A 16,139-nucleotide genomic window follows, 5' to 3' on the forward strand; every position below is an offset into this window, starting at 1 on the left:
TGCTGTCATTTGGAATGCCGATGTGGTCGGGAATGCCTAAGAATTCCATCAGGACATGGCGTACTGCTCATCTCTACAACTTTAAAAAAAAAAATCACTCAAATAATATGTACAATATCCCTTCAGTAAACTTCAAATAAGTTACAGCACGTCTGTTAAATCCCATTATTTTTTTTTCTTCTTCTCCCAGGGCGAATGTGTACATTGTCGTGACATGTGCACTTAATGCGCTTAAAAATGTGTACTAAACAATCCACACAGATGGTCGCTGATGTCTGTTGCCGTTGTTTACATCACTGTCTCCATAAAAAGAGAAAAAAAGAGGAAACAGCTGATATGCGTCTGGTCCCGTTTCGCGAAAGCAATATAAGCAAGCTGGTTTGTTGTCATAAAAAGAGGCTCGGGAGAACTTTACATACATCATACATTCAATTTCAAACACATGCTGGAATCAGCTGAATGTATCATATTTGCTTCCTTGCACAAACAATGTCAAGGACAATACTGGAATTCTTGTAAAATCCTCGACTTAGAAAACAGATGCTTGCAAACTCCTCGGAGCACATAAAGGGCAAGCAAATTCCTTCATTTTTATACTTGCTAAAGTCACACACAATTTGCAATTTCCAAAAGATGAAACTGGGTGACAACAAAACTTAACTGAGCTGGACACATGCAGCCCCTCCAGCCCCCAACCTCGTTTGCTTGTGAATGAGCAAGCGGGCTATTTTTGGAACAAGAGGGGCCTACTGGACAACAACAACAACAACAACAGAGTGAAATTTATAGAACAAATCAAATTCCCCCAAAACGTAAACTTCTATCGCCAAAAACCCAATAAGAACAAATCCAGAGTAATGGCTGCAAGGGTCTGCTTATTTGAACAATGGTACTACACCGAGTCTCCCTCACTAATGGGCATTTGGCGCCGCGGTGGGCATGACGGAAGCAAGCCAGAGGAAGAGCAGAGAGGCCCTTGGTTCCATAATGAATGGCATCAGGAGAGAACGGTGCCAGGTAGGACCATGACACCTTTACATCAAAACTGTCACTCAAAATGTCAATAAAAGTGGCTCAATTATTCTTCCTGTGTCAACTTAAGTGCGAATAAGAGGGCACTGAGTTCAGACATGAACTGTGTTCAGATATTTACATGCCTTACGTAGCAATTCCAGGAAAGCAAATTAGCAAGCAAAACAGTTTCAATTCTTTGACAAAGCTCTTTGAATACGTTTGGTGTTTTAAGGAGATTGGACGCAAAATGGAGGCCTTTGTTGCACAATATAATGTCAGTGCCTCCAGTTGTCGTTCACTGTTGGAGGAATTTGTGTTTGGAGTGCAGCCAAAGGCAGGTTAGGGCAGCGGTGTGATCCAGTCGCATCCTAGTACAGTACAGTCTTATTAAATTAAAACATGATGTAGGTTTAAACACCCATTTGATAAAGGTGGTAATTAATCACAGTGCGGTGTGTAACCACTTCTCCACACGAGGATTGCACGTGTGCCCGAACCGAGTCTTTGGGAGCTTGGTGCGGCCCATTCAAACTGGTCACCAGCCAATGACGGGTTAACCAACAACCATTCCCACTTGGAGTCACGCCGACAGACAATTCAGGGTATCAATCCATCAAATTTTAGTGTAAGGAAACCGGAGCACCTGGAGAAACCCCATTCAGGTAATGGATATAACATGCAAAGCCCACACAGGAAGACGGTCAATCCAGATTCAAACCTATGACTTTGACATTGTCCAGCGGATGTGCTAATTTGTCAACTACCGTGTTGCTAGTTTTTAAAATGGAAATTTGAGTACAACTGAATGGAACAGTCCGAAAATGGTTCTGGTCCTACTGGTAGGAAAGTTGTTATTTTGTTACCATTATAAAGTTTGAATCTGATAAAATGATCATGGCCTGTAGTCCCTCAAGGGTCATTCCTCTGAGCCCTTGGATTCAACCTGTGCCTGCTACTATTCTTCAGAATGCAAATGTTGGTTATCGTGGTTCTGCAGATGATATACAGCTATATCGACGTTCCTAAATGTCACCAGATCAGTGAAGGAGCTGCTGTGTCATCATCTGAAGCAAATTGTTAACTCAATGAACTGCTATTCCTCTCAACTAAAGCAAAAAACAAAGTGAAGTGACTGTTGTTGGCTACAGAGAACAGAGCATTATTGTTAATCGACACCTCTAGACATTGTCTTTTAAAAGCCAGAGACCTGGTCCAAAACCTGGTTTGCTTAGAGACTTTGGGATCAATCCCTAAAACAGCCTTTTACCAGCCAAAAACCAGATCCAGATGGAAGGCTTCCATGTTCCAAGCAGATCAAGAGAAGCTTATCCTTGCTTTTGAATTTGAATGCTCTTTATCTAATTCCCTCAAGAACCTCGGATCTTCATCAAATCAGCTGCAGCTCCTTCACAACAGTGGACTTTGGGATCAGATCAGAGCGAAGAGATCAGAGTACATCACTCACTCACTTTTGGCTTTACAGTGGCTCCCACTCAGCTGTAGACTAGATTTATTAGATCCTGCTATTGGTCTCTGAATCGCTCAATCAGGTCAGTCCTCCATTGAAGAAAAACGTCTGAAGACTGGCGTCATTTAATGGAGCCCAGAGTTTGAAGCAAACAGAGAGTTGTCGGCAATCGCACACGTAATCGATCAATCAATGCCTCAATTACAGTACATGGGTGCTTGGATTAAAAAGCAAAGCCTGACAAATCCAAAATTCCTGTCCTGGATGAAGACTGGGTTCAATGCCGGGGTGTGGGTGACGGTGTCATCTGACATTTGATTGACACACTCTGTTTCGCCCTGTAGATTGACGGGTGAAGACGACGGAGACAAACACTAAAGAGAACCCGTCGGCGTTGCAATGAAATTGCAGCGTGGATATTTTTTTTTTTTTGAGAGAAAGAACAAGACTGGCGCAACAAGTCCTAGCGTGCACGAGTGTATTTCATATGAAGGCAAAATTTAAAATCCACAAGGTATTCCCTTCAGGTTTGCAATATGCTGTGGCACTTTGGTAGCCTGAGGCGGCGTTTATTTCACAGCTGCTGTAATGTAAAGTTATTACAAAATAAAGTCCAGAAAAACAAACATAAGAAGGAGAAGGACCAAAAACATTCAATAAAGGTATAAAATGCACCCTAATTCCAGTGCTCACGCAATGCATTGACCTGGAGGCGAAGGTGGGCAGCCACGGATGAGATAATCTGAGATAAGATGAAGAGGTGGCAAGATGGCGTGCCTCAAGATCCAAGTCAAGAGGGAGTTGAGAAGCGGACACAAAATGTGACGAACTTTCGGTGCGGCTGTTACTATGGGAGAAATAAGCATAATTATAAAAGCCTTTAAATTTTCATTGGGGGAGGGGGTGGTTGCGCTTTTGTTGCTGTCAAGCAAATATGTCCTGTCCACCCTCTTCAAACATCATGACCCTGAAAGATTAATGCTGTTTGAAAAATCAACGCAACAGCAGACAAACACTCAAATGCACCCACAAGCTAGGAGTGTGTGTGGGGTGGGGGGTGGTTGGTGAAGGGAACGACAGGCAGACAAAAGAAGATGTGTTCCCTCTGCACAGGCATGCACATGGTAATTGGAAGGAGGGGAAAAGCCTATTGCCAAAGTAATGATGGGGGGGGGGGGTAGAAATGATGTGAGAAAGAAAAGAGCAGCGCTAAACTTGTATCTTATACTTGCAACATTTTTCAAGGTCAGTGATTGCAAAAGCCAGATGACGCTATACATGACAAGCCCACCCCCCCAAAAAAAATAAATTCTGTCAAAATGACAAGTCTGACTTAAACCTGAAGACAACCAACCATCAAGAATTTTGAAATTGGGATGATTGGTCTTGGCGAAGTTGAGTTTTTTTTAGTTAGAATATGATTTTAGAGCCAATAAAATAAAATGGCTCAAATGCCTAGAAAATTCCTGCTTATTTTTGTTCTCAAATGGGGAAGTCTCTCAGTGGTAGAGTGCATGCTTTGCATGCATGAAACACCAAATTCAATCCCTGCAATCTCCATTTGGGATTTTTGCAAATTTCCCCACTGTGGCTTTCTGGCTCTGATTCTGAAGATAGTCCCACAATTGGCTGACAACTTTCAAAGTTTACATTTCTACCAGCGTGTATGTTGAAAATCCAAAGAGGCTCTCAAAATTAATGGACTTAAAAAAACGTATCTAATACAAATGGCACATTTTTCATAAAACGAACAGTCTTAACGCAATATAGTTTGGCCGCTTTAAATATACAATGAGCATTTTTTTAGATGAAATAGCAACCAAATAATTGAGTGAGATAAAATCCTTGAGTGGAAAAAGGCCCTCGGAGCATACGGCCTGAAACGGGAGCAAACGGGCATGTCCAACAAGCTACGACAGCACCAGCAGCCTGCACCCAGCCTTGCAGACACTACCCAACTTCAGCATCTCACTCACAAGTTCACCTACACCCAAAAAGGGCCCGAAGATAGCGTTGCCGCTTTTAGGACTTCAATGGCTCGTGAGCTACCCACTCCTAGTCTATATCATCTCCCTTTTAGCTAAGACAAAAAAAGCGATAAACAAATCTGGAGAGTGGGCAGCGGAATGTTAAGCGGCTGCCACGGCCACAAGACTTGGCTGTCTTTGTGCTCGCGTGACCTCCAACCTCTGGAGCTCACCGTAACCGATTGGAAGAGAGTGTGACATTGTATGCTTCGTAAATAAGTAAATAAATAAATAAATAAATAAATAAATAAATACGCGAATATGTAAGTATCTAAACAAATAAGCAAACATAAATAAACACAGAAATAAAAATAAACAAACTACAGTAAAGTCTCGTTATATCGATATCCAAGGGAGTCCGAAAAAATATCGATATAACCGGGACTATTGATATATCCGATCCTGCGCCGAACTGCATTAAACAAAAGCCGCCAAAAGAGGGCAGCCAAGCGCCATATAAGAAACGGAGCTGGCCATTAGCTCCCTTTTTTTTGGGTGAGAGATGTTCCCCCAATGTTGCCTCAAAATGGCACATATAATTCTTTAATGATTGTAAACATGTATGCTTTAATCTTCAGAACTACAGTGTATTTGAAACATATTCATAACTGGATGTGTAACAAGAAAGCATATTATCCGAATCTGAAGCCATTGTTTGGATTCACAAGCAATGCAAGACGTCTTGGCGTGAAGTCATTTTTATTTGCATTTGAATAAAAAGTGACATCGCCTGTCCTTTAATACACAGTATGGAATGTTAATAATTTTCAAAATCATCGCGCTTCAGCAGACAAAACAAGAAACATTGTTGCAAAAAACGATTGCATTCATATACAGTACAGTGGGCATGTACATAACACAACAGGGAAACTGCAACGCTTACATCTTACTGTATTATGTATACAATTTAAAAAAGTCATCAATCTTCTTCTGCTTCCCATTTTTACCTTTTAACACAAACACTTCAATCTCGTCTGCTACACACGAGCTAGCGTCTGAAAATGAAAATGGCTCTGCTACACGGGTGCTGGGCACGTAACCAAGTCACCTGACCAAGTCGACCAATGGCGCGACTGATGGTGTGACACGTAACCAAGACACGTGACCAAGTTGACCAATGGCGCGACCGATGGCGTGTCACGTGACAAAGTCACACGGCCAAGTCGACCAATAGCGCGACCGATGGCGGCTCATGTGACCAAGTCGACCAATGGCGCGACCGATGGCGGCTCACGTAACAAGACACGTGACCAAGTTGACCAATGGCGCGACGGATATATCGATATAAACAACAAAAATGGTCGGCGGGGGATGAAAAGGAGCACCGTAATAACCGGATTATCATCATAACCGGGTATCGTACTAAACGGTACTAATTATACATAAAAAGACTAGAAATGTGCAAGGGAAATGAAAATAGTATCGTAATAAGCGGTACTATCGAAATAACCGATATCGATATAACGAGACTTTACTGTAATAGACAAACAAACACGTAAACAAACAAATAAATAAATTGACTTACAACCAAATAAAAACATGCCTAAATAAATAAATATATACATGAAGAAAAAATAACAATATAGATAAATAAACATATAAATAAATAAGGAAAGATATAAGTAAGCAAATAAATAAATAAGCAAACATAAATGTCAACAAACACACAAATATAAATTTAATAAATTGTTAATTAAAAATACAGCGAAATAAACAAACAAAAAAGAAACAAATAAATAAACAAACAAACACATAAATAAATAAATAAATACATACATACATACATACATACATACATACATACATACATATATACATACATCCTGTCTTGACATACATACGTGCGTGTATACGCACGCACGCACGCTTGCTTTCTTGCTTACCTACTTACCTACTTACATACATACACACATACATACATACATACATACATACATACATACATACATACATACATACATACATACATACATACATACATACATACATGTAAATAAGGGCAAGGGAGCGAGTCTAATCTGAGAAAGTGGTCACACTATCTTTGGCTGGAAGGGTATGGAATTACGAAACTCAACTCCATGTTTGCTTTGGCATTTAACGGCGGGATGAATTTTATTCCTGGGTTAAAATGTCTCACAAAAGCAACATGATCGAGAGTGATTGCACACAGGGCCAATCATCCTTATCAAAAGAAAAACTCTCACACAATGGGCTTGATTTACCAAGATCTCAAACTGTGTGTTGGCTCGTGCAATCTTCATAGGCATGTTGCGCATGATTTATTAAGAATAGCAGCTTTTCCGAAAATCCTAAATAGGCCCTAAGTGGCGCGATCACTCACATTGCACGCCTTGTTGGCAACATGTATAAAATAATTTTTATGCAAGAAGGACTTTTTTTGCCCCAAGGCTATTTTAGACGTTGGGCAGAGAAAAATCTCGATAAGTGATGAATCAACCGATGAAGTCATTTAACTCATTCACTGACATTCACAAATTTCTTCGGGAATTGAAGATATGACGTAGAGCGCCATTCCTGAATGTGTTCCATTTTTTTTTCTTTTTTGGGTGCTTATAAAACGCTGGCCATTGGCTCTGGCAATATTTTTTTCCTTTCCACAAGGGGGCACCATGTGCCTTCTTTCCATGTTAGTGCTTTTATTTCAGCTTCAGCTGTTGTTAAAGCCAATATGTACGTATGTATTGCATTGTATTTTGGACAGCCGCCCTCATTTGAAGCTCATGTAACTCCAGATCCATACAATGTAGGAATTAATTATTTTTTTTCTGATGAAAGAAGAGAGTCTAAAGTTTCTTACGCTGCATTGAATGTTTATGTAGTCCTAAAACTCAATATTCTGTGGGTTCTGGAATTCGAGTGACAATGACAAAAACCCTGGCACTGGAGCAGACACATTTTTGCACGTCTGGCAGTGAACGTGTCAATGCCAAAAATCAAAAGAAGTCCATTAGAATCAAAACATTCAGTGCCAAGTTTGCATGATGTTTTTGTTGTGGTCTCATCTCACCCGGCAGGCCTTTTGAATCGCAAGTGGTTTGGGGATCAATAATGAGGCAACCCACCAGCAGGGGGTGCACAATTTTCGTATTAAATCCCAATATTTGCAATCGGATTACTTTTCACACTGTTTCACGCCCACAGACCAGCTTTGTAAATGGCAACCGTCAAAATGAGGGATGATGATTTTAGCAAAAGGAAAGAGGACGAGTCAGGGAGGAAGCGCAACGAGCCCCGCTTGCAAATTAGACCACAAATCATCTGGTTCTGACTTGCTTTTTCAGTGGAAAACAACCGGAGGGGGTACGGGGGCGGCTGTAATAATGAGGGGAGCTGAGGGCCAAAGGAAGAAGGTGGTCCGCAAAAGAGTGTGTTGGATGTTGGGCGCATTTCAAGTGATCCACATCATCACTTGCCGGATTGTTCCGGTCTGGATCGCCTGCAGGAAGAGCCAGACAAGTCCTGCCAAGCTCCAAAAGAATTTTGTGAGGAACAGTCAGGAGAGGAATCTTCAAGTGGGGGTAACAACTCCAGATTGGTTTCCACACGGGCTACGTAGTAGCATGCTCCAAAATTGTTCGAAAGCATAAAGTTGCTTGCCACCTTCTCTGTGTTTCTGTCGTGCCCCCCCCACCCCAACCATGCCATTCCTCCTCACCTGTGTGTGATATCTCCCTTGTCCCAAAAGTCGTGGAGGAATTGCCATTGCGGACTAGTCTTCAACTCAGACCAATTGGTCAATTTACGAGATGGTTTATTCAGTCATTAATGTTGCCAAACATAATTTTTGTTCAGAATAAATGTACTTAGTCAGCTTCAGTTACCTAAATAGATTGCAGAAAGTGCTCACCATTTTTTTTTTGTTTCTTTGACTTCAAGATGGCGTCGCAAGAGTCGCTGCCTTTACAGCAGGTCCTGTATTTTGTTTTTCCACTTCTTCCTTTCCTTTCCTCTTACTTTCATCACTTTGCTGCTGTGAAATGTACATTTCTCCACTGCGAGACTAACAAAGGCTAATCCAATCCAATCGAAACACAAAGTCATATTCCACTCACAATTTATGATTATTTTTATCGCTCATGTGATTTATCAAACAGAGCCACATGACGGCACACAAAGTCTCAAAATTTTTCTGACCATGCCAAGAAACGGGCCATCCAATAGACTCTTCCGCCACACATCCACTCAGCCGCCCACATGCATTCGCAAAACAATAGAGAGGTGGCACATGGGTGGAATCAATTCCAAGTCAACGTACACACAACATACTTGGATAATAATAAATAAAGGCTAATAAAGGCTAACCTATTTTCCATTGAAAAAGGCCTACCCAAAAGCCTTGATTTTCTTCAAAAGATGACGCTACGCCAGACACGGGCAAACTACGGCCCGTGGGCCACATACGGCCCGTTAGGCTTTTTAATCCGGCCTGCCGAATTTGTCCAAATTATAGTGAAAATAGTGTCTGAAAGTCATGACAAAAAGTTAGCGGACAACAGAGAGAGAGATGGATAGATATCTATTATGATCCCAAAGATTTAAACAAAATAGTCCAAAATATTCAGTGTTCTGAACTGCAGAGGCCTTTAGAGATCTTATATATACTATATTATTATTATTATTATTATTATTATTATTATTATTATTATTATTATTATTATTATTATTATTATTATTATTATTATTGAACAAAAGTACAGTATGGTCATTGATTTTGAAAATTGCTAAGAAAAAATAATTATATTATATAAGTATGTTTACACATGCATGTTTGTATGTAATTATATATACAGTATTTACTAGTTTATTTAAAAGTGAGGATTTAGCAGATTGTCAGGCAGCGTTCTGGTCACTCGGTGGGCGTGGCTTGAAAAAAAGGCGCGTCGCCAGCTTCTAAATATTAATGAACAGGAGGAGGAGACATCAAATGAGCCTGAGCGGGCACACTCAAACGTGGACTACTTTTTCAAACATTCATTCCCTTGAGAGCAATATATTTTTGCATTTATGTTTGTTTTGTTGCCTGTTTTAAAAGTTAAACTCAAACACTGCCCCCACCCTATTCCGTTTTTGTCTTTCTTTCATACAATGCAGGATGAGCGAGATGAATTGTCACATGGTTAAAATATTTGCGAACGAGTGTACTGTATATGAAAGTCAAAACACTGGACGACCAAGTGTATAATTTTAGATGAGTACATCGACAACATAACAAACATTGTCTGCGCGTCACAATCGAATAAACAGCCAGCGCGCGTGTGTATAAAAAAAGAACGCGAGCTGTAGCTCGGGAGCTTGGTAGTAAACAAATAGGACTTACTGCGTGGGTAGCTCTCACGGCCACGACGACTGCCACCACGCAAACCCTGACAGGGAGAAAGAAGCAATTTGGGTTCATTTGGCACTAAACGTCAACCCGAGCGAGCAGGCTGGCGGTTGCGGGAGAAAAAGAAAACGGATGGACTCTTTTTTAGAGATGCTTTGTGCTCGTTTGAAATGAGTAAAAACGTCACTTACAGGAGCTTCATCCTGATCCGGTGAGCCGCAGGTTGAGAATGGACTCCCGAGGGTTCACAAGTAAAGCGCCTGCAACTCGCTCATCGACTGCTCCAAAGATCCTGTCATCTAGCGGCCACAAACACACACACACACACACACACACACAAACACACAAAAACTTCCTTTTAAAAACAGATCAGGCGGCTTGCTTCCGAGCACAGACGCGAAACTCGCGATTCCCTTTCCGAAATTGATCAGTTTCAAGCTTTTGTCTAAACTCACCAAAGTTTGCACTGCGGCTAAGTCGCTGCTTGCGCTCTCCGTTCGGGCTGTAGCGCTTCACTCTGCAGCGACTCCCCCCGTCGGCCGGGAGAGGAGGGGCCAAGTTGGACCAACACTTGTCACTCGAGATCCCCACAGAGCTTCTCTTGCAAGACGTTTTGAGTGAGTCTTCAACAGGAAACCGGGCACATTCAACAACGACTGCAGACATAGACGCAGCCTCGTTGTTGTGGAATATTTTTCACACATTTCCACATCACTAAATTCATGTTTCCCAGTGAAGTGAATTAAACTTAAATACTTATTTCAAGTGTCTGGTGGAAATATTTCACTAGGAAGTACTTTTTGCCCCTTTTATAAAAATGGTGTTGCACAGGGATCTGTCCTATGGGCCCTTATATTTTAGCATTATAAACCTATGAGCCTTTCCAAGTCAATTTTATGTATGTGTAATGGTGGATGGGTGATTTCTTTGAATCTGTCATTGTTATAATTTAACAAATTGTAAAAATGGTGTTCTTGACATTAAAGGCAATGACATATTTTTAATTTGAAGAGGTAAGGGGATCTTCTTGAATAACTGGCTTCCACGTGTGTCTTTGCAAGGGTTTCTTGCTTTTTGGCCTATAATGTAGAATTCAAAATCCAGGCAGGACAATTGTCATAATAATGCAGCGTTGTTTCCAAGATGGTGACTGAGATTTTTCTAAATTAAAAATTTAAAATAATATTTGTGGAATCAAAGCTTAGTGATAAATTGGTGGCCCAAAGTAGTTGGGCATCGTAAAACAATGTGATTTATATGAAAAACTTAGCCTGTAAAGTGTCCTTGAGAGTTGTGAAAGGCGCTTAAAAAAGAAACATACTATTATTATTAGATTTTAGTAGTGTGATTTATTCTTTATCTCCGGTCTTCTTCCTGCACGCCACGTTTGATTTAAGAGAATATTAAAAGTTCAATAAAGTGGGCGGAATGCAACATGTCGGGGTTTACAAGAAAAATAAGCGTTTTATTCCATCCAATCTCCGTTTCGTGCAGCCCGAGGCGTGGGTAGGCGCGCAACAGAAAGTCACTACAATATCCCTCCGCCCTCGCGGAGTCCTAACTTAGTTGCGTTACTTTCTGACTCTCAAATTAGCCAAAAAACCAACAAAGTGTATTGTCGACAAGGCTTTTTTTAACAATTATGTATTATGATGTAAGATTTTGCAATAAATTTGAAATGAACATGTAATTCAACAATCGAGGAGGCGTCTTCTCAAAGTGAAGGTGCGAGCGGTCGATATCAGTCCGCACTTGGAGTGGGAAGTAGATCCGGTCGGGGCAGGTTCTGGAGCGAAATCAGAAAGTGGGACCAGAGGCGCGCGGTACCACAGGCAGGACCACTTTGGAGCTTCTGCTACGAGAAGCACGGCAACAAGAGAACAAACCGAGCGCCTCAGTGTTCCGCGTCTGAACAAGACGTTGCAAATAAAAAAAGAGTGGAGCGAAGACACGCGAGGACGATGACACGCCAGTAGCGAGGTGCACTTTTCTCAGTCCAACCGCGAGCGGATCCTGTTCGAGTTTCCCCGCGTATACGTCCAAGATGAGCAAAGAGGCGAAGAGGCTGCAACGGCTCGCGGTGCCGCTGCTACTGCTCGCCCTGTGCGCCGCTGTGCAGCGGACAGACTCGGCGGTAAGTTGCGCTTCTTTCGCCCCGGGGTCGACAAATCGCCGCAAATCCGCAGGGGGCCGCGGAGGAGCGGGGGAACGGTACCGCTTTGGCCCGGACAGCAGCGGCTCTCCTGCGTACAAGTTTATAAATAGAACGGCTGCTCTGTAACATGTGTGACGAACTATACTTTTGCTTGGCGCTCAAGTCCAGTTTTGTGACGCTTCTAAATGCATTTTCTCCAGATGACCCGGAATAAAACAGCAAGTATATCTTGTCTTGGTGTAAATCTAGCAGTGCTTTTTAATGCAATTAATTGGCTGCATTTTCCAGGAGATGAAAATCGATATTTTTACCCCTTTTCCTCAAAATCATTTTTTTCCCGCATTGATGACATCTCTTACACGTTTTGTGGACACTTCACTTGTTTGCTAAAGCCCAAGAACAACCCCCCTCCACGGAGCAGCTTTCTAACATTCCCCCTGTCGTGCACGAGCCTCATGTAATATCCAATTTAGCTAAATATTAATACTCATGAATAATTCATAAGCACTGCATACCGAGACGGAACGGGCCACGCCCCCTGACACTTCAAACATGCATGTTCGTGAAGGGCTTACATACTTTTTTTTTCAACAAAAGGCAGAAGAGAAGAAAGGTGGTAACCATCTGCAACTCTGTTTCGCCTATGGACTGTCAACATAGCTCACGATTTTAAAGGCCCAAATTGACGGTTTGCCAGCTGCAATAAACATGAACAGACAAGAGGGATTATTGTCGAAGGAAAATGAGCAGATGTTTCCAAAAATGTGAGAAAGGAGGGAATGAGGGAATAAAGAGAGGAGATTTAATGTTTTACTGTATGTTAATAACACCGGTGTTCAAAAACACTCAAATTCAAGTTATAAACTAAGCTGCCTGACGATTTTTAACATTGTAAAGAGATGAATTAATGAACACAGCCACAAAATCTGACGTTTAAAGGACAAGTGTAAAATTAATATTCGCCCCATTAAACGCGAGTCTCATGTTCTATAACTTCCTATGAGCTCAATGAGGCCACCTGGTGGATCCTGGTGCGTATAACAGTTTCCCATCAGCATTTTAGGGGGGTGTCCAATAACGTTCCAAAGTCAGAGTTGTGTGCCTGTTGACGGAAATAGTCAGGAACCTTTAAATGTAGAGACATGCAAGTGCAAGATCAGGCTTAAACGGAGCTTCACATCCATCTGTGTGTGTGTGTATGTGTGTATTCACACACTCGCAGAGCATCAAGGCTAACGCAGATATGAATCTCATCTCAGCCAGGTGAGGCAGTTCAGCAGTAACGCATACCTGGACATTTGCTTTGAACCTGACATGCTGTGCAAACTACAAACACGCAATTAATTGCAAGCTTGTCTTCCTCTGCACACACACATGCACAAACAGAGCTTGGTTGCCAAAACAGGACAGGTAGAGGTTGTTATTTTAACGTTTCACCTAAAATCAACTTTTTTTTTCAACCTCCCCCTTTTGTATGTGTGTGTGTATGTTTACATATATGTTAAAACAATTGTTGTATGTAATTGTACATTAGCAGTCAAAAGTCAGGGCTAAGCATTAGAGTCAGTCCAACTGAGATATAACTGATGGACGACTTTCCCTACAGACTAGAAAGGGAAATTCTAAAAATTCATATTAACTCACTGCCATTCACAAATTTATTCGGGAATTGAAAATATGACATAGAGCGCCATTCCCGAATTTATTCGGGTTTTGTTTTGTCTTGTTTGGTTGCCGATAAAGTGGTGTCCATGGCCTCTAGCTATGTTTTTTCCCTTCCACAAGGGGACAGCATTTCCCTTTTCTCCATGTTTTGGTGTCACGCTTTGTTACATATTCAACTGTGGTTAAAGCGCCATATAAACCAATATGTATGTATTGCATTGAATTTTGGACAGCCCCCCTCATTTCAAGCTCATATAAGTCCAGGCCCATATAATTTAGGAATTAACTCCTTTTTTCTGATGAAAGAAGAGAGTCTAAGGTTTCTTACGCTGAATTGAATGTTTATGTTGTTCTAAAACTCAATATTCTGTGGCTCCTGGAATTTGAGTGACAATGACAAAAACCCTGGCACTGGAGTGGACACATTTTTGCACATCGGGCAGTGAATGAGTAAAAAGGAAAAAAACACACATAAACACATAAAAAAGCTTGTTGCCATTCAAAATAAGGCGATACCATCAATAACTGCCACCGCGGTGCAAAAAGAACCAACGATGCCACAAGAAGTCACAAGTAGCCAAAAGTCAACGGGAGCTAACGGTAAATGTTTAGACAACTAATTAGCTCCTCTTCACCACGTCTGACTTTAAAAAAAAGTTCCGATGAAAAGCCAAGCCAGGTTTATGAGCGTCGGATATCATTTCAACCCTTATTGGAGTTGAAGTAGTTTTGCAAGCTAAACCGTGAGATGTGTCGCTCTTGTTTTTGTTGTCATAGGTTATGAGTGGTGAATGCGTTTCCAGGCATTGGCTCCAACCTTCGAAGGAACGAGGCGGCCTCATGTTTAGCCCTCGGTGGTGATTCAGAGGGAGGATTTCTGCCATTTCACAAAGTGCTTTTGTGTGCTTACATGTTTTGAGGCCAGCCTAATGAGAAAATCAGACATCTGGAACAAGAGGTTGTTGATTAATGTCCGACGTAAATTTTAGGGAGCTTTGCGGATGCTTGATGTTCAGGAATCTACCTGGAGAATCCTTCAAAGAGGAGCCAAATGCAGACTTTAATTGTCCCTGGGAGGTCAGAGGTCAAACTAGGTCCGATTCATGTTGTGTTTTGCGATTGTGATCTATCGGGCGACAGCACAAATCCACCTCCACAAAAGAGTCACAAGATTCACTGTTCGATTTCCTCTTTCCTGCAAGCGTCCCTTCCGTTCCGTTCGGGCCAAAGGCTGCGCCTTGGGACAAACGCGTTCACAAAAAAACAGATACAGAGCTTAGGACTCAGAAAGGAAAATAGAATCAAAGCCCAAACGGAAGTCATGTTATTGTGAGCAAATAAGCAACCCTTCACTGAAGCTCGTGAAGTTTGAGAGGCAGAAGATTGCATACTTCTGTCACGGTTTGCAAGGCAAAAAGGCAGGCAGGAGGGAGGAGCATGGTGTATTTGACAATGTGTATTAAATAAAGTCAGCAGGAACAAAATCTCAACCAACAAAGTCATAAGAACAAAAATGTCCAAAGTAGCAAACAAAACCATGAGTAAAACATGACAAGATGAAACAAACCTGACAGGGTGAAACAAACAATGTCCCGAGACTCAATGGTTGTCCAATGGAGTCATTTTACCGGCCACTGATTAAAACGACAACCCTGTGCAGCTGCAGGCATGGCTCTACAGTGCCACCTGTTGGTTGCACTTCGAAACGTGACAATTTCCTTGTATGTTTTACGACAAGATAGCCATTTTATTGTTTTACATTCTTTCTATTTGAGGTGAGGAAAGGGAAGGGGCAATAATCTTGTCTCAGATCAGTGGGTGACCTGGATGTATAGATGTCTTATTTACAGCCTCACGTATAGCACCAACACCTCAACAACATGCCTCAACACAATCCCGCTCATTAAGTTCCTTTACCAACTGTGTTGCCGGGTTGCGTGTCATTTTTTCTTGCTAAAATCCAGATTTGGGAAGCTCCGAATCTCAAAACTTTGGGATATACATCACGATAAGTCGTTCTCTGGGCCTCTATCAGTGGATCACACGTGGGCTTCTGCATCCCCCTCAGACAGTGAGATGGCGAGGGAAGATAAGGTCTCATGGGTCTTGGCCCTGGCCTCCCTGAATGTTCACGGTCCTCGCCTATCTGCAGACGCATGAATGAAGCCATCAGAGCTGCTTGACACAGGAAGAGAAGCTGTTTTGACTGGTCGCAGGGGGGGGGGGGGGGGTGTGTGTGCCAAAAAGAAAGCCGGCTGGTCCCGGCTGTTTTCGCGTCCATGTTCGCTCATGTCTCTTCCAATTAGGGCACCTGTTTCTCCCATTATGCTGGAATATTCTTCAAAGTGCAGACCTCCCCCAAGGTGTTTTATACGAAGCCCCCTACTTAACCTTGAGCAAGGGTGTCAAACTCATTTTTGACGCGGGTCACATTGTAGTTACGGTTTCCTCTCAGGGGCTGATATG

At 42.0% G+C, this 16,139-nt stretch overlaps 2 protein-coding genes across 4 annotated transcripts in view; one reads left to right on the forward strand and one right to left on the reverse strand.

The window, feature by feature from the left end:
• The window catches only part of col4a6 (collagen, type IV, alpha 6), a 56,544-nt gene extending 46,108 nt beyond the window's left edge, over positions 1-10,436 (reverse strand). For all 3 annotated transcript variants that reach the window (XM_088990473.1, XM_088990472.1, XM_088990471.1), the window contains exons 1-3: positions 10,309-10,436; positions 10,045-10,152; positions 9,848-9,893 (exon numbers count right to left, since the gene is read on the reverse strand). In XM_088990473.1, coding sequence (XP_088846599.1) covers positions 9,848-9,893; positions 10,045-10,055 — 57 coding nt within the window. In that variant the 5' untranslated portion in view covers positions 10,056-10,152; positions 10,309-10,436. The remainder of the gene's footprint in view (positions 1-9,847; positions 9,894-10,044; positions 10,153-10,308) is intronic.
• Positions 10,437-11,654: 1,218 nt separating this feature from the next.
• The window catches only part of col4a5 (collagen type IV alpha 5 chain), a 34,290-nt gene continuing 29,805 nt past the window's right edge, over positions 11,655-16,139 (forward strand). Inside the window, exon 1 of the mRNA XM_088990474.1 lies at positions 11,655-11,987. Coding sequence (XP_088846600.1) covers positions 11,898-11,987 — 90 coding nt within the window. The 5' untranslated portion in view covers positions 11,655-11,897. The remainder of the gene's footprint in view (positions 11,988-16,139) is intronic.

Source organism: Hippocampus bargibanti, linkage group LG02 (assembly GCF_051943395.1).
Source record: "Hippocampus bargibanti isolate YZ-2025 linkage group LG02, ASM5194339v1, whole genome shotgun sequence".
Classification (NCBI taxonomy): domain Eukaryota; kingdom Metazoa; phylum Chordata; class Actinopteri; order Syngnathiformes; family Syngnathidae; genus Hippocampus; species Hippocampus bargibanti.